The 26,194-nt window shown below is 48.9% G+C and overlaps 1 protein-coding gene and 1 long non-coding RNA gene across 6 annotated transcripts in view; one reads left to right on the top strand and one right to left on the bottom strand.

Annotated features, from left to right (window-relative positions):
• Positions 1-522: 522 nt before the first annotated feature.
• RBM6 (RNA binding motif protein 6) overlaps positions 523-26,194 on the bottom strand; it is a 57,817-nt gene continuing 32,145 nt past the window's right edge. For 4 of the 5 annotated variants that reach the window (XM_068201590.1, XM_068201589.1, XM_068201592.1 and 1 more), the window contains 17 exons: positions 16,767-16,841; positions 15,163-15,223; positions 13,661-13,729; positions 12,304-12,555; positions 11,644-11,804; positions 10,822-10,919; positions 10,297-10,339; positions 9,651-9,711; positions 8,619-8,710; positions 7,791-7,943; positions 6,826-6,915; positions 6,060-6,149; positions 5,155-5,427; positions 4,525-4,599; positions 3,811-3,908; positions 2,490-2,601; positions 523-810 (listed from right to left, as the gene is read on the bottom strand). In XM_068201590.1, coding sequence (XP_068057691.1) covers positions 685-810; positions 2,490-2,601; positions 3,811-3,908; positions 4,525-4,599; positions 5,155-5,427; positions 6,060-6,149; positions 6,826-6,915; positions 7,791-7,943; positions 8,619-8,710; positions 9,651-9,711; positions 10,297-10,339; positions 10,822-10,919; positions 11,644-11,804; positions 12,304-12,555; positions 13,661-13,729; positions 15,163-15,223; positions 16,767-16,841 — 1,929 coding nt within the window. In that variant the 3' untranslated portion in view covers positions 523-684. The remainder of the gene's footprint in view (positions 811-2,489; positions 2,602-3,810; positions 3,909-4,524; positions 4,600-5,154; positions 5,428-6,059; positions 6,150-6,825; positions 6,916-7,790; positions 7,944-8,618; positions 8,711-9,650; positions 9,712-10,296; positions 10,340-10,821; positions 10,920-11,643; positions 11,805-12,303; positions 12,556-13,660; positions 13,730-15,162; positions 15,224-16,766; positions 16,842-26,194) is intronic. The other variant, XM_068201594.1, reaches the window with a different exon arrangement.
• Positions 8,625-9,278, top strand: LOC137480516 (uncharacterized). The gene is made up of 2 exons (XR_011002942.1): positions 8,625-8,851; positions 8,906-9,278. It is a non-coding gene; the product is annotated as an uncharacterized lncRNA (long non-coding RNA).

The raw sequence follows: 26,194 nt of genomic DNA, 5'->3' as shown, positions 1-26,194 counted from the left end.
ACTTGGCTTTTCCTCTGTTCTCCTGACACCCTGGGCCAGCATGGTTATATCCCCACGAGGGTCCCCACACAACACTGCCACCAGATCCAGCCCACCCCACGTGGAATGCTCTGCCCTGGCTGGGATGCCCAGACAACATCCAGCACTAATGAGGTCACCTTCAGCCATTAAGCTCCTGCTATTAACTGAACCCCACTGACCTCATCAGTTGCCAGGATGAATCCCACAGAGATCACTCCTGCTCCTGAACTGCTCCCAGGCCTTGGAGCCATCTCCTGCTCCCAGCTCCCACCCTGACCCAGGAGTACATGGCACCAGGGGTATCTGTCCCCGAGATGACAGGGAACACGCTGCAGGACAGTGGCACCACTGATAGGGTCTCCAAGCTACCAAACCTGTTCCAGTCCCACTGACACAGCAGGAACTCCCAGTGACCTCAACAGCAGAGAGCAAAACACAATGGGAACCTTTCAAAGCACCATGCTTTTAAAACACCATTTTAGCCACAAGACAAGCACTGAAACAAATTTTCAGTTTTATTAAAAAAATTCTAGCAGCAAAACCTGTAACAATTCAAGAAACAAAAAAAAAAACCAAAAAAAAAAGACCAAACCTTTAAAAGAACATGACACAGAGAGAAAGAGACAGAGATGGAGCAAGACGGATCTGGGGTTCCTCCACCATTCACTCAAGTTCCTTATAGCGGGCAAACATGACCCTCCGGACGGCGTCGCGGTAGGTCTCGTTGGACTGCCTCTTGGGGGGCTTCCCTGGGGCCCCCAGCCCAGGGCCCTTCCTCCTGTTTTCTGCCTGCAAATAGACACAGCTTGTGTTAGAGATATATCCTCCCATAAATAAGCTTCCCTGGGCTGCTTCAGGAGTGCTGACTGCTCCCGTGTGGATACGCGAGCAGAGGAAGAGCAAGCGCTCAGTGTTCTTCCAAAAGCTGTTTGGGAAAAACTACAGACCCTTTGTGGGCAACAAAGGCAGCCAGCAAATGCCCGGTGGGAATGAAACCCCAGGGATCAGCTGTGGAGGAGCAGACGGAGGAGTGGGCAGCCGAGGGCGGGCAGCCAAGAGACAGCGTCGGCAGCCACGGGCGAGCCAGGATTGAACGCGAGCACAGGAAAGCACTGGTGAGAGCTGGGCTCCTGGGGAGCTGTTTGCAGTTCGCCTGCATTGGCACAAGCTCAGCTGTTCTCTCTAACAGAGCTCCCATGGGCACTGGTACCTCGCTTGGAATTTCAATCAGTTTTCAAGGACTGGCTTCTGCAGCCAGCACCTGCATTATTCAGCAATACCTGCCTGGAGTTAGCCCAAGAGAGCAGGCCCGAGGCTGGAAGTTTCTCTGGCTTTTCAGTCCAACCCACCTGAACACCAGAGATCTCACCAGTTGGGCCAAGAGATCAGAGTTGTGTGGGGTTGGCACGGTCACATGGCTTTGCCCAGCATGACTTGGAAGTGAAAGGCAAGCACATCTCTTCTGGCCTTTCTATGAACTGTAGGAGGGCTGTGCTTTGCCATCAGCTCCCCATCTGGATGGGGAGCCCTGATGGGAGCTCAGACCTCCCAGAGCGCAGTGCCGGAGCTGGCTCTGGGCAGAGCCTGTTTTATGGGCACAGGGACCTCACCACAAGGACTGAGCAGCAGCTGGGGCTGCTTCCTGCTGTCTGCACTGAAGAGGGACTCTTCCCTCATGGATACGGGCTCAAGTAAACATGCGTCACGAAGCCTCAAATATTTGCTTTAATGATCTACTTGACTGCAGGCTGAACGTCACCCTGTGAGCCCTGCTCCAAGCTGCCTGTCCCTCAGCAGAGAGCTGTGGACACCACAGCACCTGGCCAGCCACGAACCTGCCACCAGAACACGGCGCTGCTCATGTGGCCCTGGGCAAGGCAGAGCAGACTCTGCCCCAGGCTGCTGCTCTGATCAACCCTCTGCAGTAAATTAAGGTCCAGGATCTACCTGACCCTGCCTATTCCTGACATCCCTTGCCAATGGGCCTCTGTTCCTTGTCAGGTGCTATATCTTGGTATTACCTTCTGATGTCCAGAGTCTGCAATGGCAGCAAGAGCCTCACAAGCGCTAAGCAGAGCAGAAAAAGAGCATCTTGGGTCCTGTGGTTTTGGCTATGCTCACACCTCCCCAGGGGAAGTTCACCTTTTTCCCCAGCTCACATTGCTGCAGAGAACCGAGCTGGTGACCTGTTCAAACCCTAGCTGGACTTTGAGCAGGTACTAATGAGAGACTCACACCCTTCCTGCTCACTGTTACTCTATTTTCAATACCTCCAGATCCCTACAAATTCTAACCTTTTTCGAGAGCCAACATACTTGCAGCCCCTCCCAGCCTGCAAAGTTCATCAGTGCACACATATTATTCCATCAAGCAGGTGCTGAGATTTGCAGCCTGACTTGAACTCCCTCCAGCTGTCCTGGGAAACATTATGGGCTGCAGGACAGCTCTGAAAGGCAGGGAAGACTCACCTCCACTGGTGATGCTGTGCCCTGCTGGTTGTGGCCAAAGCCCTTCTTCCACCCCGGAGACTGCACCATTCGGCTCCCTTTGTTGTTACTGTCAAGCCTTGGGTCATAGTCACTGCAAAAGAACCAGAATCAATTGTAATGCTTCAAACACACGCCAGGGATTTTTAGTTCTGCTAATAGAACCTTCACGGACATTTCGGCCTCTCGTGAGGGATATCCAAGTTTCTTGCCAGAAGCACACCGCCTAAGGAAACCAGCACGGCAGATTCTGTGTGCAGGGCTCACACACCTCTGACCGCACAATTTCTTGTCCCACCTCAGGGGGAAATACACCAGGGCACAGGAAATGAGCTCAGACTTCAAAATATTTACAGTGTAAGCAAGCCAGGTGCCTTCTGTGCTTGTATTTCTTAATTAAAGTCTTAGCAATAGCAAGAAAGCAAAGTCTAATCCCTGCTGCTCTGTTAGATCTTTCCTTTCTCCCAGCGCTGTGGTCATGAAGCTCAACAGATGCAGTGTTGATTCGGACACTTTCTCCCACCTCGTTATTCATCCAAGACCATACAGTTTTGAAAACCTCTCCGCATAAAAGACTCTTCCTTCAGACAATTTCTGCTTTCTGGCTGCTGGTGACACTGCACACAAACTGTTTTAGTTTATCTACAGCTATTCCAGGAAAACAGAGGGAAGAGAAGATGTGGATGTTTAAACTGCAAGACACAGAGGACAGGTCTCCTTCTGAGGTGCCATGCCAGAAGAAACAGGCACATAACCAGTTCCATCTTCAACACATGCCTGGCCGTTCCTCAGCCCACTGAACACGCGAGCTCACAGCAGGCAGGCCTGTCAGGAACTTCACACAGCACGCACTTTCTTCCTCCACCTACTCCCAACGAGATGGAAACAGCTCCCAGCGTTCCTCTGAGTCAGGGAACAGATGAAACACAGCTTTGCTCTTTCTTTCAATGGCTACATGCCAGGACAGGAGGGCAGCAAGTGCCTTAAGGACGAGGTGGATGGGAACAGGCTACATTCTGCCCTCTGTGTCCAGCCAGACACACTCAGACCCCCATCTCACCCCTCCAGCACCAGGCAGCTTTTCTCTGCCTCTGCCTTGTTTCCACCCCAGCCCTTTTCTGACCTCTACAAGATGTCCTGCAGTACAACAGGCTCACACTTTGAGGAGCTCTGTCTCAGTCTGTCTGGCTGTTACTTTGCAATTCTACCCCACTGGACAATTCCCAGCCTTGGTCTGCCAGCAGCACACATCCCATCCTGGCATCAGCATCCCCAAAGAGATATAACCCAGAACAGCCATTACCTCTCTGAGTCCCGGTCATATCTGAGTCGTTTCCTCTCTGGTGAATCCATCTGCTGGAATTTCTCTCTCCGGTCATTTCCTTTGTCTTTATGTCTCCCCTTCACAACAGAAAGGGCAAAATGAGTACAGAAGCTATGAAGGATTCAGCACAGTAGGAGACTGCTCTGCATCCAGGTCTCATCGCATCCTCAGCTGGCTGGAAGGCTGTCCTGGGGACTCACAAACCCTGAATGCTCACATCCCACAATACACCTGCTCTGTACAGATGCCATCTGTTGGGCTGACCCAGACCTGCTGTTGCAGCCTTCCAGCTACCGCACCAGGAGCAGCTCTGTGACCTTACAATGGACAGCCACAGCTCTCCTGTCCCTGGCCAGACAGCAGCAGCCCATACACCCCATCAGTTTTAGATGGAAATTTGTGTCCCACTTAGTCCAGAGCCCAGTGCTGGCTTGCAGGACAAGAAAACCACACTCAGACTCTTCTGTGAGGAGCGAGATGTGCTCTTAGAAGTGAAGATGTGCTCTTAGAACAGAACTACCTAAAGGTCCCTGTGCAGAGTGAGCCCACAGTTCACTTTTGGGAGGCATCTGATGCCTGGTGCCTAAGTGGATGCCTGCTGACACCTGGAGCATTAGTGGAGGGTCCCCCTGGGACCACCACACCCCCACTGCAGAAGCACAAGCAGCTGCCTGCCCACCACCACAGACGCACCTCACGCTCTCTCTTCTCCAAGTATGCCAGTTCCTGCTCGGATCGTTTAATCTTCATATGAATCTCTAGGTTTTGCTGGGAGGAGGAAGACAGAAGGCAGTGTCAAGCAGAGAACACAAGCTGTCAGGGTCATCTGCTCCACCCATAAGGAGCACAAGTGAAGCAGCATGCTCTTGTACCTGCACTATACCAGGCACAGCAGCCTCTCTTGCAGCCCAGACCACCTGCTCCCCCACAGAGGCCTGAAGCCCTTCCTCCCTGCAGTAAGGAAGGCAACCAGTCCTATTTTAACCCATGTGCAGCTTGGCTCTCCTAAAAGCAAGAGCTCAAAGGCAGCACAGAACATGGGGGTGCACGTGCCAAGTTCTTACCGCTCTCACACTCGTGTGTGCCAGCACCCCACTCTCCCCAAGCCTTAGCTATCTCGCCACCGCTTACAAAGTCACACCTTGACGTTATAGCACTCCCATGGGAGGAACAAGCAGTTCACACAATGCTTTGAACAGAGCTTTGGGGGAACTTTGCCTGCTACTGTGTCAATTTCAGCACAGCTCTTCCCACCCAACCACTGCATTTTCTGTGCAGCTCACAAAGCCATTGAGCCAACGGCAGCCCCCAGCTTCCCCATACCTTGTGCAGGTTGGAAAGCTGCTGGTGCTTGATGAGCACTTCCTTGTTGGGAAACTGCCTCCTGCACAGCAGGCAGGCCAGCTTGTTCCAGTCAGTCAGTTTGTCGTCACTGGCCTTGGCCTTCCGCGGCTGCTCCTCGCGCGGTGCCGGCGGGTGCGGGGGAGGCGGCAGCCACTGAGCCTGGGACTGCTCCTCCTCTTCCTCCTCCTCTTCATTGTCGCTGTCTCCTCCATACTCTCCCAGCAGTCCTATCAGAGGGTTCACCACCTTGGGCTGAGGGAAGTGGAGAAAAGTGTGACAATTTGTAGCATCAAGCTTGCCAGGCCAGCGGGGCTTTGCTTCCCCAGCCCATCTGCCCGTGACTCCTGTCTCTCTTCCAGTCCAAGAGGCAGGGAGTTGCTTCCCAGCAGCACAGGCAGGGAACAGAGAGGAGCTGGCTGGCTTCTCTCCCTTCACATCACGGGGTGGAAGCCCTTCTGCTCTCTAGACAGGCCGTGCTTTGGTGCCAGGCTTTTCCAACTTGCCACACACCTGAGAGCACAAGAAGCCAACCGAGGCAGCGGCTGTTTGGCAGGGAGCTGCTGTCATTCACTTCCTCTAGAAATGGAGATCAGTGAGATTTGGCCTTCCTCAGCCTGGAGGTGGCCGGAAGAGTTTCCTGCCTTAGGACTGGCTGAGTGAGATCCTGCTCAAATGCAGATAACAAATGTCCCCATACTAGAAGCCCACAAACAAGGTCAGACTTAAAAAAACCCCTGCCTTCCATCCCCAGCACTCCCTCCTCTGGCATGAGAAACATCTCTGGCACCTCTGGCACTCATAGTTGCAGCCAGGCTGTGCTGAGCCTCCCTAGAACTGTATCCAGGCTCAAACAGGTCAAAATACAATCCTATGGAGACACTTACTGGAGCTGCACTCTCTTCCTTTTTCACAGAAGGAGGTAAAGGCTTTTTAAAGACATCTTCTGCAGAGAACTTCTCCTCTCCAGTCTCAGTCTGAAACAATCAAGGTCAGGTGTTGAGACTGCCACAGCATGGACTCAGAGCACACAATAACTAAGCACTCATTCAAACAGGTCTCCAAGGAAACCAGGTGGTTGGCAGAAATGAGGTGGTGGTTTTGGTGGGAGACATTCCCATTCTGGGGAATCCAGAGCTCTCCTGGAGCCATATTCATTTTTCAGAGACAGCTGCAGCAGCTCACCATGCTGCCTCAGCCCATCCTGCTCTCATTCTCTGCTACGCTGTGATGCTGACAGCGGTCCCTCATATCAGTGAGGGAGCTGGGGCAGGGCCAGCTCACATTTGAGCACCTCTGTGTGTCCACAAAGGACATGAAGACCAGGTTCAAAGCCACCCCCACTGCCAGACAACACCAATTTTCTCTGCTGTGACTGTGGCACAACATATGGCCAGGCTCAGCCAGCATGGCGCGGTTTTCAGGATCTTCTTTATCCTGGACAGAGGGCACCAGAGACTGCAGTCAGCACTGCACAGGATGAGCCTGTGATACTCAGCTGTGTGCTCAGCAGCACAGACAGGGATGAAGCTGGCATGAAGCTTCACTTTCACACATTTTACAGAGAACTAGGCTGGAGCCCTGGACAGGCTCCAATTCACTGGCTCATGAGTTACTCATACTTGACCAGGGAAGACAAGTGTAACACCTTACCAGGCCTGTGCTCTCATCCTTCTTTGCAGAGGGAGGCAATGGCTTTTTGAAGACATCTTCTGCAAAGAATCTCTCCTCTCCAGGCTCATTCTGAAAAATCCAAGATGGGGCATTAGGCCAGCGATTACACAGGTGTCAGAGAGAGCACAGTGCAGCCAGGAAGCCACTTCTGAGCATCCATGGAAAACAGGCAAGTGGGAAAAATGACAGAATAATTTCTGCTGGAGATGCTTTTACCCTCCATTCAGACAGGACCACGCTTCTCTTAGGTCAGTGTCCCTGAAAGCCTCTGATGACTCCTTGGCTGGCTTGTTACCAGCCTCAGGGAGAGCTACAGCCCTCAAGTCCCATGTGCCCAGGACTGGTCATGCCCCTGAGCACATTCAGACCAAGAGGCAAGGAAGAACACAAAGTTTCTGCATTCACATCTAGCAACTCTCCTGGCATTCCTCAGGCCCTGTCAGTATCACAGCCCTGGGCTGTGCTCAAACATCACTTTGGCCAGCTACTCCCAACCAGCAGCTCCCACACTGGCATTTGCTGACTGGAAACAGCAGTGAAGGGCACTATCCTAGGATGGGGAGGGCAGAAACTGCAGTTAGGGGAGAGCTGATTATCCATCATCATCTGACTTGGTGTGTTTAAATGTCTCTGTCAGTTTTTGTTGTCTATTACAATAGCTGGGTGCTTTCAGCAACATGAGTGAAACATGTCGCAGTTAGCTGGATGTGTGTGAATCCTTCACCATAAGGAAGGGAGAAGAAGCCCTGGATTTAATGTAAGGAGAGAAAAATTTTGGGAACTTACTCCCTGGCTGGACAACCACCATGTTCCTTTCTGGCTGCTGACCCCACTGTCTTCTCTCACTGTCCCATCCTTTTTGAATCCTCCAATTACTCTCCATTATCTAACCTCTTCCCTCAGCCTCCTGGCCTCAGGTCATTCTGATGCCTGGAGGGAGTTACCTTAGCAGAAGTACTTTTCCCTTTGTCCTTTTTGTCCCTGTTGTCCCTGCCATGTGGCTCCTTCCTGTCACTGGTCCACTCTTGGCTCCCGTGCCGCTGCCTTCTGCTCTCCGTCGGGGGTGAGGAGGGTTCCCGCTCTATCGTGACTTCCCTCTGAAAGAGGCATTTGGAGCAGGCTTAGCCCAACCCCTGCAGTCTTCTGACTGGGCTTCTTGCTGAGCACAGTAGGGACTGCAGAGGGCAAAAGCTTCAGAACTTTGCTGGGGCAGAAGGCAGCTGACCACAGCCAGGTCACCAGAGCACTGCCCTGCTCTCCCACAACATGGACATCCATCCCCAGGATCATGAAAACAAGATTATATTTCCAGAAAATCTCTGCTGATGGCTCTTTTTTGGCATCCTTGACAGCTATTGCTGGCTAGGGTGGAGAAGCAAAGAGACCACAGATGAAAACAGAGCTCTGCTGTCCATTCTTTCTTACAGACAGTCACATATCTCATGTCTACAGCAAAATTCAGCTATGATGCTCTGCCTTTAAGTCTACCTGAGGAAAAGCAGACCAAAAACTCTCCAAAGGCAGGGCTTCAGAGGCAAGAGGCAGCTACAGCTGGTTCAACACACAGCTAATGGGTTCCTAGCCTCTCATTAAGTTGCTATTTTGCAACGTGCATCCCTTTCACACAGGTCAGAAGACAGAGTGAAAAACAGAAAGCTGCCTCTGTGCTGCCCTACACTGGCTTGTCTTCAGGATGTGGCTGCAAAATTCCTCCAGAGAAGAGCAGTTTGTAAGAACATACTGCATGTAAAGCTTCCTTCCCATGCACTCACCTGAGTTCTAGGGTCATAGTACGTCCCAGCTATGGGATCATAGTAATTCCCAGTGTCAGGATCATAAATGTATGTGGACACATCTGATGGTGCTGAAGAAAAAGACAGGAGTTAGCACCAGAGGCTTCCAAAAGCAGAACTTACCTTTTACAAAGACAAAAGCACGAACAAACATTACACTGGTGAAAGGATCAATAATGGGAAATAATTATTTTTTTCTCCTGGCAAGAGAGGTATGAGTATCTTCACATCACTTGACCTACATAATCTTTTCTTGAAGGAGTGAGAGGGGTGATAAGTTTTCACAATTCTGGTTAGGACTCTGGCAAAACTTCCATATCAAAACAAATTTACAGGAGCTGTGCTGAGATCACAAGACCACAACACTTGGTCATGAAATTCAGTAATTTCCCTAAGAATGGGGTAATGAGTATCTACATCCACCCACTTCTGTGAACAAGGAAAAGCTGTTCTCTCTCAATCCTGTTTAAAGTGATGACACTCCCCACATCCCTTCCACCTCATCAGTGCATGAAAGCTCCCAAGAAGAAAGGGGAGTGAACTCTTTCTACAGGAAAAGCCAAAGGCCTTGAGGGTAGTAGGCCCATAATGTCAGGAATGCTTCTCATTTCCAGAGTGTCCTCTGACAGACCTCAGAAATGCTATATATAAATCAGTAAAACAATCAGGAGTGCTCTTCCAGCTACTGGCATTGCTGCATCAAGTGTATTTTCTTCTGTCTTCTCTAGTAACTGCCAGGCTGATTTTATCCCATCAGTTTTCCACAACAAGGTAAAATAGGCAGCAAGTTTCCTTTATCTGCATGTAGTTTCGCACAGTGAGAATAGAGAGACACACATCATCAGATAGGAAAATGTGACTAAACAAAGTTGGCAAAGGAACTCACAAGTGGGTGTAGCAAACAAACCTACTCTTAGCCTTTAAAAATATTTTTGGGCTGATTTCTACATGTCAGTGCCCTTTTAAGGAAGAAAAGTCTCCACAGTAGGAGTGAAGCAGAGTTTAACTTACACTGTGCTCTGGTGCGTCTCTGTGATTCGCCACCCCTCCTGTCTCTCATGCCCCTTCTGCCCTGGAGTAAGTGAACAACACAAACAGATCAGACACTCTTTAACAAACATCATATTGCTTCTCCTCCCTTTGACAGGCCTAAAGTTCAGGATAAGGGCTCCTTTAGCCATCCTAAACAGAGCACAAGCAGACATAGCTTTTCATCTACAGAGCAATGGACAGTGTCACAAAGCACGAGATCTCTGCAGCTGCCATGAGAGGTGCCCATAGCAATCCATATGGAAGCCTTCGCCCCATCCAGTGTATGGGAAGAGTCCTGTAGGCTAGTAACAAACACTAAAGAGACATTCACTCTGGGAACTGAGATCAGTCATCAGTGAAATACCTCTGTAAAGTGTGGCATCAAGTAACCCAGCCCAGAACTTCCTCCAGCAGCACTGACTTGCACTTCTATGCAATGATAAACAGTATGAGGGGCAGAGCAGCAGTGGGCACATTTGAGCATTATCACCCCATCTTCAAATGTGGTGAAATATGTTCTGCAGTATTTCAGCAGCCAAAGAGAAAAAGCCTAACACAGTCAGGTCCATCACCCCTCAGTGCTCCCTCCCTTTAAACAACCGGCAGGGAAGCTGTGCAGACCTACCGGGCCATAGTAGGAATTGTCACCGTGCTCCCCATAGTCATTCCTGTTAAGACAAAGGTTGCTAGTTAATGGCAATTTGGTTTTACACTTACCTCGTATATTCAAAATGATCAGCAGGACCAATAAAGGCAGAAAGACCATGTTTTCTGGCCACATGCTGGACTGTGTCCATCCCAGGAGACAGACTTGGCAAACCACTGTCTCCACAAGAAATATGACTCCACTCTGCTGTGTCTGCAAAGATGAGCCTCTCCACATGTTTTTTAAAAAGCTGAACCCACTAATTCCTGCAGAACAGGATTTGATAGCTGGACAACAAGATGCATTATGATCACCAATCCCATTCTGTTCAATCACTGAAGCTTCCTCAAGCTTCAGTGCCTTCACTTCTCCAACACATTTTTTGGTTGTACAAACATCTGTGCTAATTTCCATGCCAAACTTCAAGCACCTGCTCTGACAACAGAATTCTAGCCTCACTGTACAGCACATAAAGGACAAGACCACTGCCTCATCTGTCAGTACCTTCTCCTCCCTGTAGCAAGATTCACTTCCAACGTACGCCCATCAATGCAGATGGGGGGATCCAGGTTCTGCAGTATCTTCAGCAACCTCAGCGCCTCCTGTAAAAGGAAAAAGAACGTCGCTTTCCATGAGAAGGAAATAGCACATTTTACAAATCCAGTCTGCTTGAAAGGAATGTTTTGTGCTCAGTAGGACAAGAAACACAACAGTAAATATTAGTCTAAGTGTCAGTGAAGGGTATTTAGGATGTGACAAAAGGGATAAATGCAATGTGAGGTTCTCTGCTTGTCCTGTGACCACTTACAGCAGCCAGCTGGGGACGACATTCTCTTAGGGCTGCCAGATAGTGCAGCACTGCGGCTGCTGCTGCCCCGAAGTGTTTTGGTAAACACTCTCTGGACCAACATCAAGGAACAGCGATGGAGTCTGGGAGCCACCCAGAAATAAAAAATGTGAACCCTCTGACATGGGAGGGTGTGTTAATTGAGATTCTTGCCTTCTACAAACAAAAATAATTGGATTCAAGTTCTCTGCAAACCAAATACCTATGCAAGAAGTGTTCAAGTTTAGTGTCTAAAAAGAAAGGTGAGAAACTCAATCAGTGTCACATCTTGTGACAACAATCAATCTTTGACTACTAAAGCCAGAGAGCAACAGCTCTAACAGCTAATTCCTGTACCTGGTCTGACAAGCAGAAGAAAGGACTCGCTCCAGCACTGCAGCCTCACAAGTACAGAGATTTCTTGTATTTCTGTGGTTTCTCTACTTCTACAGATATCAGATGCCAACAGAGGGAGCAGGTGAAAGCAGAAAACTACTTACAGCATGAGATTCCAGTTCGATGAAGCCATAGGTCTGCCCCATCCGCCCAGCCTTGTTCTTCATGATGCGCACGCTGGACGTGGACAGACGCACGTACGGGGCCAGGAGCCCCACAATCACCTCGGGGGGGGTGAACCGAGTGATTCGCTTCAGCATAATTGCTGAGAGACACAATCAGGGAGGCGGCCCAGGAAGAAAAGGTAGTGAAAAAAGATAATTTAGAACTAAGTTTGCTGTGACTAAACCCACTCAAAGCAAGGGCACAGCTCCTTGCAGTTGAGTCTCAAAGCCATTGCTTTTTTCTTTCCACTTTGCAAGATGCTCCAGTTACTGCCTCCAACTGCTAACCTTTCCTTCCCAGAAAACAGGAGAAAGTAGCCCCTTCTCAGAGCTCAGCCCAGGGTAACTGCTGGCCCAAAACACTTTTGAAGCTGTGCTAAGTTAACTGCATCACCTTAAAGCCAGCTCAGCCTGAATGAATTTTCCTAAAGACAATTTGTCAGCACCTTTGGAGCTGGACAGCCCTCCATTACTCTATGCCACCGATTTACACAACATAGAAATAGCCTCCAGAGGTTTTAGTGAAATGCTGCCCTTTCTGCAGACGACCTCATGGAGTGCAAGCAAGAGGAATCCAAGACTGGTCTTTGTGTCACTCACTTCTGCTTCCTCCACCATCTGGTGGTGTGGCTTCCTCTGCTTCCCTCTGAGAGGGCGGCTCCTGGTGCCGGTCCATGTCCCTTCTCTTCTCCTGCGAGGGCCGATGTTCTCTCCCTTCATCTCTCTTCCTTGGCACCTGTTCCTGAGGCTGACATTCCTGCTGTGGAGCAGGAACTGAGGGCTGGAGAGGCTGCTTTGGAGATCCTGGTTGACCTGACAATTCTTGCTCAGGTGTTTCAAGCTTTGTCTCTGCTATTAGAGAGGAGAAATGAACTGGTTCCACAAAAGAATGTCTCAGCAGGTTTTTTTCTCCTCCTATTTTCTGGCCTTTGCAGCAGTGCTCCTTATAAAAGGCAAACATGCACTGCCTGTTGCATATCCACTGTTTTAACACTTGGCAGACACAAGGTTTGTTCAGGTACTGTCATCTTTCCATTGCCTTGTTTTGTGTTGAGCTGCTTTACACAACTTTTCTAGTCAGAGGCAAGAGGCTTTTTGGCCTCCTTTTAGGATTGGCTCTTGCCTGAACAAACAAGAATCAGGGATGGATTTAGACACGTTCCTTCCACATCCAGGACAACCTATATGGCAGTGATCCTTACTATCCACGATGTACTCCTGATCATCCATAGCCAAGCAATATCTATCAACTAGTAACTGTCACCCTGTTTATATGCTAGAGGAAAACTGGGTTCAGACCTCCCTGAGACCACTGAGTCAAACATATCCATAATACAGTCACAGATTTTATCACGTGCCTACTGACGACAGCCAAGGCAGAAACAATGTGGAAGCACCCTGCCCCCCCCAGTTTAGCTATACCATTCAGAGAACATAAATCTCAACAAGCTTCTGTGCTTGAAGGTCTCTGAATGGCCTGGCTTCACTGTAGAAGAGATCTCTACCTGAGCTGCTAACACTGCTGGAAAGGGAAGCCAGATCTGTGAGGCTGCAAAGGCGGATACCACCAGCCCAGCACCTGCTGCTGAAGCCTCTTCCCACAAAGAGAAGCAAATGAGGGTGCAAGACATGGCACAGTGAAGCCTCCCTCTTTAATGTCCCTGAGAGTAAGTCCCTGCTCTCACTGTTTGGGCAGTGGGCGGCATGGCAGAACACACAACGATTTTGCACACAACTGTTGGGAAAGCTGCACATTGCCTTGCTTGGCTGCCAGCACAGCTCACCTTGGACAGGCTTGTACTCATTTGTCTGCAGTTTGTAGAGTGCAGAGTTTTGGCTACAGAACCTCATGTAAAATTTGCACATGAAACCAGTTTGCACCTGCCGCTGTGAAAACTGCCTGTGCAAATCACACAGCCATGAGCACAACCCTAGAGATGGGGAGGGCAACTCTTACTGAATTCTTGCTCAGCCGACGTGTCCTCTCCCTCAGCACCACCTCTGGACTCTGGGCCTGCTCTGCTCCCTGTAAGAGAGGCACACTTAAGTCCACTTCACACCCATCAGTCACAAAGCATGCCAGAACTCATACAAAGCTGCAGTGACCACTGCAAATGCCTAGAGAGTTGCTCTGATTCACCCAGTCATAGAGAGGTTATATTACTGCACCCTTTTCCAAGAAAAGCAGGCCAGTAAGAAGCATTCACCACAATCTGTCTTCACAGGAGGTTAAAGGCTCTGTTTAATTTGCCCCATTGGGGCAGCTGTGTGAATTCTGCCTTCACAATACTGATGGAGGAGCCACAGAGCACAGAAAACAAAACCACAGGGACAGTGCTTCAGTAAACAGAGATCTGTGCATCAGCAGTGAATGTACTGCCCTTCTGCCTGGGGCAGAGTGTAATACATAGAAGTCTGCTCAAAGATACAGAGTCAATTCTTACACAGTGGCTGGAATGCACAGACAGTGCCAGAGGAGGGTGGAGGACTCATTTGTGGCACTGTGGCCCCTGGTACTGCACCCGGGGATGGAGAAGGTGGGCTCAGCCGTCATCCCAAAGAAATCTTCCTCAAGGAAGTGTGTTTTGGCTCTTGTGCCCTCCCACCCCAGAAATCAGAGGTGTTGGTGGGGTGAGGAGAAGCTCCTGGAGAACTCCTCGCATGCATTTTTTACAGCCAGCAAGGTGAGTTCAGCAATTCCAGCCCTGGATTCACCTCTAATCTCCTCTCCCAAGAACAAGTGACAGGGCAAATGGAAATAGTCTCAGGTTGCCCTGGGGGAGGTTTAGATTAGATATTAGGGAAAAATTTCTTGACCAAAAGGGTTGTCAAGCATTGGAAGAGGCTACCCTGGGAAGTGATAGAATTACCATCTCTGGAAGTGTTCAAAAAATGTGTAGGCATGGTGCTTAGAGACATGGGTTAATGGTGGGCTTGGCAATGATGGGTTAATGGTTGGATTTGATTCCAGAGGTCTTTTCCAACCTTAATGATTCCATGATTCTGTGAGCCTAATCTGAGAGTCTCAAAAGTGAGGCAAATCTGAGAGTCTCTGAGTGACACTAAAACCATGCAGCTGCATCTCCCAAGGAAGGTGGGTCAAGGGGAAGCCATCTCACTATAGTGAGCAGTACCAGCTCCCAGTCCCAGAGGACACACAATTATAACTCCCTGGATGAAAGGACAATACCACACAGTAGGAGGGAAAGGCTGTGGGCAGTAAGACACCTCTCCACCAAGCCTCACAGCAGCAGGGAACCTGACAGCAACCCATTGCATGTAACATCTTTAGTGTGAACAGGCAAAAAGGGCCTAAGTGAAGCAAAACTAACAATCCTCCCACACAGTGCTCAGCTAGTCCATCCCCAGGAGGGATGCCATGGGAAACCAGAAGAGAAACTTACTTGTCAGGTTAGATGAAACTTTTAACCGACCAAGCTCAGGGGACGACATACTCACCATCTCTTGGGAGCTTGCAATAGGAACAGGAAGATCTGTAGCCCACAGTACACACCTTACACTGCAATGGAAGATGGACAGCATGAGGAAGTCGTGTTTTGAAGGCAGTGGGTACAACCTGCTCCAGAATTCCAGACTCTGCAGTGTGCTTTCAGAAAGTAGCAGCCATGAAAAAGTTACAGCAATGGGGAATGGCAGCAGGGGCCTTTGCTGGAATTGCAGGTAAATGCTCATATGACTCACAGCTGGGTTTGCCTTGGGAACAGGGCTTTCACACAACTACGGAGCACACATTTATGCACTAGTCCTTGAGATGGAACTCTTCCCCCTCTCAAGTGATGCTGGATCAAAAGCTCCCTGCTAGGCACAATGCTGATTCAAATTGTCCCAAGTTACCTTGGCATTCTTTAACCTGAATTCACCCCTCAGGCAGTGCTGAAGTCCTTATCTGAGCTGGACTGTAGATACTGAGGTAATGTGGAGAGTTAATAATGAGGTGTATGCTAACCAAGAGGCAGAGCTGTACAGGCTTGGATGGTTATCCCACCTAGAGCCAATTGCCCCATTTTCACAGCTCTCTCCAAACACAGCATCCCTGACTTCCTCCTTAAGCTCTTTACAAATGCATTGCTTTTGTTTCATAGCAATTTCTTCCTATGACTGAAGCCTTGTGGATGCTCTGGGGCACAAGAAAGCTCCTTCAGGCCATGGCTACACACAGCAACAGTGGGGACATCCAGAGCAGCCACCTCAGTACAGCGAGAGCTGTTTGAAACCACTGCTTGAAACTTGTGTCTCCACCTCCGGACTGCTTCAAGCAGAGATGAGGCACGGACCAACAGCTCTGCTTGCAGGTGAGTGCATCCAGTCAGCTGGATGAGGGTCTCTGTAGCCCAGGGTGATCCAGCGGACAAGGTGGGACTCTAATTAGAACCAACCCTTTCAAGTCCTGCTGCAAACTCAGCCTGTAGTCAGTGGGAATGCAGGCAATAATCCTGTCCTTTCTCCAGCTATCACCTCCAGCCTGCTGCAGCCACAAGTTCCTGTACTGGGAGAACCTTGGGGAGGGCACAGGAACAAACTGACGCTTGGGCAACTGTGCCTTCCCAGAAATGGACCAGTTCCAGCATGTACTAGACTTGGCTCATGCTGCCTAGACTTGGATCCATTTCCATGCTCCCTTCCCTGCTGCACTTACTACAGCCACAGCTAGACCACAGGTTCCTGTGTGAGGCAGAGGGGTGGTTACACACAAGAACCAGAGCGAAGCCTGTTCCATTCCGGTCGGCAAAATCACTGTCTCATTGTGGTTTTTAAGGAGAAAGGATCCACACGCTATTTTTCCCACATTTTAAAAAGGAACCACTGCATAGGGACAAGGCTGCTCTGTGCCTGGCTACCTCTACCACAGCAACATGCATGAAGAGGTGAGACCAAAAACAAGGTAGGCGAAAGCACAGTTTAGAAGGGGCAAGAGCTTCAGGGCAGGTATTAATTACTCTGAGGGACTTTGGCCACCGAGCAAATATCTAAGACTCCTCTGAGCTGCCACTGCCACGAGTGCCAGCAGGGGAAGCACAACACAGCTCCGAGCACATACTTACACGTTTGCAGCGCCAAAACTCTGGGCATGGAGTGTATTCAAGGGTCACTTCTTTGCCACCGATCGTAAGAGTTCCCTGTTGAGACAAGGGGGTAAATGACGAACGTGCCCAGCACACGCAGGTCACGCAGAGGCAAAGAAAGGGGTGAAAGCTCTGGTTCCTAAAGGTTTTGCAAGTGAAACAGGGTGAAAGGGGAAGAAAGTCTCCCAGTTCAGTTAGCTGGAACTTTGCCACGGAAGTGGGAGGGAAACAGCCTGTGCCCTGCTCTAGCATGGGGCTACAAGGCTGTGTTAGCTAGCTCCATAGGAACCAGGCAGGAGAGGCCTTGCCACCTCCCAGGAAGAGCAGAGACAAGTAACTAGAGTGGGAAACTGCTGTCACCTGCTTTAGTCCAGGTGCTGGCAAGGGGCAGCGGGACAGACTCCCTCACACCAGCTACCACCAGGCTGGTCTCAACGCAGCTACTCGAGGAGGAATGCATGGAAAAATCCTCTCAGGTGAGAGAATTTTCATATTTGGGTTAGTCTTCATGCCAGTCATGAAACCATGGCTTTTCTTCAGAGAAATACACCAGCAATCTGCCACTGGCCCTGCCACCAGCCCTTCCTTGCTGAGGCTGGCCTCGAGCACCTGAGCAGCAGCACCTGAGGGCCTCCACTGCCCACAGATACACTGCTTCCAGACCCTCCAGTGATGCTTTGGAGATGTGCCAACACACCCACAAGCTCTGCTGAAAGGCAGATAAAATGGGTCGTAGGTACAAGTCCCATGGCTCCTGCCTGGAGCAGCAATGATTCCTGGTGGCTCCCATCTGCCATGGACAACAGGCCATGCTTGGGCACGCAGGATGCAGGCAGGCCAAGTCACAGAAGCACACAGCCGTGAGACATCTCCTGTCGCTGGAGGCACTGCCAGACCACACAGCCTGGATTCCCCAATACCACCGTTTGAGACTTGGTATCAATAAAGAGACCCAGACCCAGGTCTCCCAGGTCCCAGCAGAGCAGCTGCCTGACAGCACAGACAGATGTCAGGGAGCTGTAAACGGTCCCAGCCCATTTTGGGGACCTCTGCTGAGTCAGAAGTTTCCCAGGTACTCTGACCCAGCAGCCTCACCATGCAAAAAGCCCCAGTGCAAACCATGAACACGAGAAAACAAGTTCCCAGAGTTATTATTCAGAAGTCATGATACACCCATGCATAAACTGCTCTGCAGAACGTGAGGGAGATGCTAGGGAATATGCAAAGTGGGAGTGAAGAGTTCATAGGAGGGAATCACTGAGTGGCAGTAAAACAATCCTTTAACTCCTACGAAAGAACACAGCAGGGTTCCACCACCTCCCCTCTTCCCGTCCTGCCTTTTATGAACCAAAGCCATCCTTTCCTACCAGGCCTATGTTGAACACTTTAAAGGGTTCCTTTCTGCCACCCAGCTGCTCAAGCACTGCTTTCCAACATGGATCTGCCTTTGCCTGACAGAAAGTGGAGCCACTCTCAGACCTTGCTGAAGGCTGGTGTGCACACTCAGAGCACCCTGCTGCATCTTTGGAGAATCTGTTCAGAGTCTATTCACAGCAGGGAGCATTGCTCACTTCACCTGTCTACAAGAGGCTTTGCACCTTCTTTAAGGCACGTGAGGAAACACAAGTGAGAAAGGGAAGTGGAAATCAAGGCTGTCCCACTGGAACTGTTGGTCCCTGAGACAGATATGCTCCCTCTCCCAAGCAGGGCACCCACCACATCCCAGCACACACTCAAGAGATGGGCAGTGCCAGGAGCAGGCTAGAAATGCCTGTGGGTGCCTCAGGACACACTGAGCAGAGGCAGGAGGAGAAGGCAGGGTGCACATCCTCACAAGCCCAGGGAAGTCCTTGGGAACAGCAGCCCCTCACCAGGCAGCTGCAGCCCTGCCTAGGAGCTCAGGAAACAAAAAACTCAACTAGAGCACATCTCCTCTGGCAGGGGCAATCCATCACAGAGCTTCATCCTTCTACCAGCCATTGAGGACAAACCTTGCCAGAAAGCCTTAAGATTATTTTTGGGTTTATGGAAAATGGTATTTAAGTGCATGTTGTGCTGGTGGTGCTGGTCCCTTCTGCAAATTCCATTTTCGGAGGCTGCAGAAAGTGTCACTTGCATAATTACTCCCTGATTTCCCTAACACCCTGCTGATTGCCTGCTCACTTTTTCAGCAAGCTCTCTCTTACTGACTTCTTCTTGATAAAGTAATTTTCAAGGTTGCAATCATCATTTAACTCTCCAAAATGAGTCTTTCACTTAGGACACACATTGTCAGGATTCAGTGGCTTTGAATTCCTCATTGTCCCATTTTGTTACTAGATTCCATCACAAATATTTTCAGAACCTTTATTTCCTCTAGTGCCTGTCTCTGCTTAATCTTCATCTCGATCTTTTACTGTGCAAAAATTTCAGTATAATTGAGCGGATTTCAACTGAGCAAATCTTGGTGAAAGGACAAAGATTTTCTGAAAATTTCAGGGAAGAGTGCTGGGGGCAGAGGGGAAAGGGTAAGCTTAAAGCATGCCACATATTGTGTCTGGCACCATATCTCTTCCACATTCAGGCATTTTATCCTAGACTTTTTCACCAATCTGCACTATGTCTGTTAATTCCTCTGTATTTTTAATACCCTGTACTTTGGAGCAGCTTGGCTTTTTCTAAGTCAGAGTGAAACAGAAATGTCTCTCTGGTCTTCCCAGTCAGGAACCTCCCCCTCATAACTAGCAGTAAACACAGAGTTGACTCACCAGTGGAGGGTTTAAAAGGCAGCACAGCTTTGCAGCACCAGGACAGCAAGCTCTCAGCCATGGAAATGCTCAGATTTCCAAGGGCATCAACAGATTCTACTGTTTTCTGAATTGCCAAATTAATCAAAACAGAGCATCAGGACATTATTGCTGGAGCAATGATTTGTGCTACTGTTTGATACCTTTCAAACACAGTTATACAAGGATTTTTTGCTTAGAGGTCATTGGAGATACAACACTGAATTCTAATCTAAGTGATACAATTCAGTCCCAGCCAGTTCAGCTACTAAAAAATCTGCCCTATGGCCAAGTATGTAAATACTCCTGCCAGCAGACTGATCCATGGAGCAACCCTACCATGAGATGGTCTCAGAGAGCTGTGCCAGGAAACCATAAAGCCTGTTTGCGGAAAGCATACACAGGGCAGCCATGTCCCAAAGCTCTTCAGTGAGCAGGGACAAACCCCACAGGAACAGGTTGCTTTTACAGAGAGAAAGAAAAAGGAGAAAATCCCTTAGCCATGATATCCACAGGTGATGCAATCCATCCAAAAGCACTTTGGAGACTGTGTCAGCAGGACAGGGCTTCAGCAACAAAGCTAGTTTCACTAAAGCAGTTTCCAAGCTTTTTGTTCCCAAAAGAAGCATTAAAGAATACCAGGAAGGTAGGCTACCTGTGAGAAAAAAGCCAGACCACACCCTAGGACACATCATGCCCACTTTTGAGGTTGGGTTTAGCTCACCTCTGGTTTACCCTGTTTGTAACAGCACTGCACTGCACCGTGCTGGCTCTGCAGGTACATGAGCACTGAGCACTCTGATCCCACCTCCTAGGGAACCTATGGAGCTACTGCCAGGGCCAGGAGACAGCCTGCAGCAGGTCAGCCACTGCACAAGCCACCGCTTCAGCTGCTTGTCAGTCAATTAGCATTTACAGTTAGCACGCTGGGGTTTTTCATGCTTGTTGACAGCCTTTTAATGATGATGACTGGGGGTTGAGGAGGGGGAGAACTTGCCAAAAAAGTATCTCTTTGCTCTCAAGACTGAGATGACAGAATACAAATCATCAATGTCAAAGCTTTTGCTAACTGTTTCTCTGAAAAAAAATTAGAGCATCCAAGAGTGACCTAGAAAACTGGAAATGTGGAAGAAGAGCTCTCAGAACACAGCCACTCCCTCAAACAAAACCAGGCTTCTCCTTTAACTGAATCTATCCAAACACTGAAACCTTCAGTAAAATTTCACTTTGGAGCCTCCAAACAACGAGCTGACAGTACTCCAAGTATTTCACCCCACAGGTCATGCTTCGACAGTTACAACAGGGACTGTGAAACTGCACAGAGATGTGGATGCAGCAACCAACACCACATGGATTGCTGCAGAGGAATGTGCTCCAGTTCTTCCAGAGGGATGGCAACAGCCATCCATCCAGGATGCCACCAGCCATCCATCCAGGATGCCACCATCCCTGGTCACAAGGAACCAGAGTGCCTGACTTAGTGGAACAGCAGTTGTCAGTCTCACCTTTACAGACAACACACCTGGGGCGGCGCACTTCAGTTTTGGAACAGAACCAAGACTCTGCTAACAAGAACCCAAATCCACAAGGATTAATAACCCAAACTTTTCTTCTTGGCTACAACCCCAAGGGAGTGCAGGAGGTGCCTCCTGCACCTGGTTCACCACAAGTGAACCATCTTCAGAACCCTTTTAGCAGCTGGCTCATGCACAAACCAAACACCACGTCAGCTAATTATTTCCTAATATTGTTTGTCATCTGATTAAATGGAAAATATCTGTACCATGAACTGAAAGGTTCAGGTATCCTTCTCGCTGAGTAATAACCAAGCTGGAAGACTGGTTATGTGGTTCAACATGATAAAAATTAACTGAAAATACCATTTATAAACAGATAAAAACCTGCGTACGAAGATTATGACAAAAGAATGCTTATGGGGCAGCACAGTAAAGCAGTCACATTAAAATACCATACTAACCTTGTTTATATGATGCTAATTCAGCCCTCTTCTGCATATTTACTATAATTAGGATGGTTATTCAAAAATCAGTTTACATCCGTCATTTAAAAATTATTTAAAATGATTAATGACAAGTGCTTATTGCCTTGGGAATGCTCAGACACTACTCCAGGAAGCAGTCTGGGAATGCAGTGGATGCCCCTGGTCCCAGCAGCACTTCCCAGAATAAAAAGCTCTTGCCATCCTCAGGGTATATTCCAGCCCTGGCCCCCAAATGCACTGGATGGCACGGCACAGGAGACAAGGGGCTGACAGCACAAGCCAGGTTATCTAATTGGAACTGCAAATCAGAATGCTTTCAGGTTCTGCTCCTATTTGAGTATGGATTAGAAATGCAGATTTAACAACCCCCAACCACCACACAATGCAAGTTATGTAATGGCATCCTATTCCACTGGCATGTACCATGCAGAGGCTGAGTGGGAGCTGGCAGGGAGAGCACAGGGTTCTCTCCCTGACAGGATTCACCTTCAAATTAGGCAGGCAGGTGAGATCAAACACCAAAGGTCTCCCTGTCCCCAGCTGCTCGTGGAATTGAGGAGGCAGCACCTTCCAGGGACGAAGCAGAGGGCCAACACCTGGGAGGATAAGAGTCCAGCTGGATATATTTCAGAAGAAGATCATCTCAGCCACAGAAACTGGCTTCTCATCCCGTTTTCCATATGCTTAAGCTTTTATCCCTAAACTTATCAGCAGCTGCTGTACAAGGGACTCAACTGCACAGAGCAACAGGCAGTACATCTGCTTACCTCTGACAAAAAGCAGATGAGAAAAGCTGTGAACCCACAAACCACAATCCATCTGTAATTAAAAATGGAACGTGACATGGAGCTGAAGAAACAAGAGCAATCCAGGCTGCTGCAGGGTACTGCAGCAATCTGGCATTTCCTACAGCCAGAGCAAGTACAAGCAAATTCCTCATGAGCTGGGATTTTCCCCACGGCTCTCAGCCTCTTTCTTGAGCTCTCAAACCAGTTGCAGCTCAGGGATTGCTTTTCATTGGCCTGATCTAGCAGTGCATCCGGCACTCTACTGCTGAGTGGCTGACAGCCAAGGCAGAAGAGTCAAGATATACAGGGGAAAATGATGGTTTGAAAAGTGGTGGGTCCCTGAGGAACTGTTACATCACCAAATGGATCCAAACAACTTTGCTGTGCACTATTATTACAGATTTCCATCAAGACTAACACTGAGATGACAACTGACAACATAAACACTGTGTTAGTGGTCAAGATATTTGGCTCTTGGGCATCAGAGACGCTATGGAGCTGAAGAGCATGTGGCATCACCTTGAAGCATTTAGCAGTAAGGCATTTATTTCAACAGTGATCCAAGGCTAACCAGCTTGGCATGCTCAGGGCTCCTGGTCTTCAAGGTCAGGGGAGGCCTGAGAGTGATAGCCCAAAACTGTCACCATCCATCCTGAGCTGACAGAACACTGCTTCAGGCACACCACTAATGGGCAAGTTAAACGAAACTGGCACTAACACAGAACTGAGGCATTAGGAAGATAACTGAGAGAGTGCTAAAGATTCAGTAGAAAAATGTAACAGATTAAGATGCTATATAAGGATTATTTTATCCCAGATAGCTCCCGGTACCTCTTTTTCAAAGTCCTTTTATTGAAAACCCATTACCCACTAGCACTGGGACCATCCACCGTGCCCCACAAGCTTCCATATCTACTTGCTCCCTCCTCAGGCCTCCTCCTGCCTGGTTATCCAGGCCATTTGTCCTTCAGCAGAAGGTGCCAGTCTGCATCCTTTAAGTACCTTATTTCCACAGACACCCCAGCTAGCCTGCTGAGACACCTCCAGTTTTCTTCCTACGATTCTAAATTCCCTGGATACCAGCCATCCCCTTTTTAAGCAAGTCCCAGTATCTTTCTACAGCTCACCTCCCCCCACTGATATCCTTTTCGCAAATACACACAGAAATTGCTTTTCAGACTATGCCAGCTCTCTACATTTTAATGCCTGAATTTTGAACTCCAATTCAGTTCCAAGTTAGGACTCTCAAAGTGCTTATCTTTTAAGCACAGCATTTGCTTTGCCTGTCAGCACTCTCAGCCCTGCTCTGAGAGCACCAGAACGGTGGGCACAGGCAAGCTCCCAATTACAGCTCCAGGAGGGATAACAGCCATGTGCCACAGCTGGGGAAAACACACAATGTGCTCAGCACCTCACATGCTCAAGGGCCAGCTTTGGGCAGCAGGTGATATGAATAGCTCCTGCATTTCAACCTTTAAGTAGATTTCAACACATCTGAAAGTTTTCTTTGATCCAGTGAAGCCAAGTGGACTTTCACATGCCACTCAAGGCCCTAATGCATCTCCTCCTGGCTAATGCCGACCTCCAGCTTCTCTCACTCCTCTGAAGAGGGCACCTTTGCAGATCAGCTTATAGGATCACTGAGAAAGAAGTGGGAATTTTAAAATGAAAGCCATTCCTTTACAGCATGAAGGAGTCAGCAGAAGATTTCTAGAGTCCAGACAGTGAGGATCTGGGGACAACAGCTCAAAGAGGGACAAGTTCTGTGCTCTGGCTGTGCTTCCACTCCCCAGCTAAAGAGAAGCATGGATGGTTAGGGCCATATAACAAGGTAAGTGTAGGAGGCCATGTGAGTTTCTTTAACAGCTGGACTTGATCTTAAAGGTCTTTTCCAACCTAAATGATTCTAAGTCAAACACTCACTTTCATGCTCAGAAAAGTATCAATCACGTTGAATCCTCTATTTGAAAAATGTACTTAAACTATCAAAACTTAAGAGTATTTAAATATTTAGCATATTGAATATCATTATTCACAGATGGCTTTAGGGAAGGATCCACATGGTTCTGCCTCATCAATATTCTTGACTTATCACAGGCATGGACAATGTCTGAACAACAGCTGCTTCACAGACCCCATTCCCTCCCAGCTCAGGGACTTCCCTTCTCTCACCAAAATGCTGCTCTACTGCCTGGACATATTTCTCACTTTTTTTTTTTTTTTTTTTACATAGCCACCTTTTTCCTCAAAGGCCATCTCATCTCACTGTTAAACAATATAAAGCTTAAGCACATTAGCACAATGCACTAATCCAGTCCAGGACCTTCCTGTGCACCTCCCTCGGGGATACTTTACAATTAGCAATTGTAAGGAAGCTGGGAAACAATGAGGAAACACCCAGCACCTTAATCATAGGTTTGAAGCACAAATATCAAAACCCTAAAGAGCAATCCCAATGCAAAATCATGGTGTAAAAAAGGCTGGAAAGCTCTGCCTTAAAGGGGTAAATTTATTGCTAGACAATTCAATTAAGCATTTGAAGACCCCACACACAAACAACACGTGTTCTTCCACTGGAGCATGTACCTATGGGATTACACAGCAATTCCAACACCTGCACAGTGAACAGAACTCAGGGTGCTCTGTGCAGCAGCAAATGTTTGCTAAGAGCACACCAGCTGTGATGGGGAAGGGAGTGCTCCAGAGGCTCCTCCAGACACGCCTCCAAACTCCATTCTTAGGCACTCGGAGCCTTCCCTGGCAGTGCCTTCTCTGCAGCCAGTGCTCAGGTAAGCTCCCTGCAGGACAGTCTCTCTGCTGAAAGGAAAAGCCCCAAAAACCCTGGGAAGAGGAAGTACCTCTGAAGAAAAGAGGGTTTTATCCTTAGAGACATCATTTCTCAATAGTCCTAGATTCCCAGTTAATGACAAAAGTGGGTGTCTGATACTGCCTCCCACAGGATAAGAACCCTGCCATTTGCCACCAGCAGTGCAACACTTACCTGTGTCATCCCAATGATGATTCCCAGCACATCACTGTGACCTTGAGGTGGCCTGTCCAAAAGCTATATCCAGATCCTTAATGGTCACACCTGGACAGAACATCAAGGCAGCTGGCCCACCTTCAGGCTGGCACCTGTGCAGATTTCTGTGTCTGAGCAGATGCTGCCTCCTGAGAGCTCTTCTTAGGAGTTGATTTGGAAAACAGCTGCTTTAACCTCCTGGGTCAGTATTTGCCAAGAAACCTGACACAGCATGAAAACAGTTATCCAAGCCCTTTGGAGGAAAATTATTTTTCCCTGCCAGCCTGGCTTGGGTGCAACGCAATGCTAGTGGGTGTCACAGTTCCCTGTGGGACCCAGCACCTCTTCCTTTTTCAGGGCACTGAGGTTTAAGAGGTTTATTCAGGCAACTGCACTGCACAAAGTCCAGAGGTAAATTCAGATCATTCCTTCCTGGTCAGTTCCCAGAACTGCTGAAGAAAGGAATTTAGTGCCTTGTCAGGGTGCAGAAGTAGTGACTCTCCAGGCTCCGAGGCTCTGGTGGCTGATCTCAGCTCTTTGGGAGAGTAGAGCCAGAGAGGTGAGTGTGCAGGACAGCAGTTCCTCTGATAACCCTGGCACCAAGGAAGGAAAAGAACACAGTTCCCTGCTGTGTCACAAGTGCCTCAGCATGGCTGAAGTCCTAAGGGATTGGGAAGGGGAAACAGCATGCACAGACATCTCTTTAAACTGTCAGATTAGCTGCACAGTAGCGGGTGGCTCAGATATTGTGACTTGAACCCCCCGTGGGACTTTAATACCTGTGGATTTAATACCTGGTGGCTCAGGACAGGTACTGGCCCACGCAGACC

The sequence above is a fragment of the Anomalospiza imberbis genome, chromosome 11 (genome assembly GCF_031753505.1).
Source record: "Anomalospiza imberbis isolate Cuckoo-Finch-1a 21T00152 chromosome 11, ASM3175350v1, whole genome shotgun sequence".
Taxonomy (NCBI): Eukaryota; Metazoa; Chordata; class Aves; order Passeriformes; family Viduidae; genus Anomalospiza; species Anomalospiza imberbis.
This window is presented reverse-complemented; position numbering and strand designations above follow the sequence as displayed.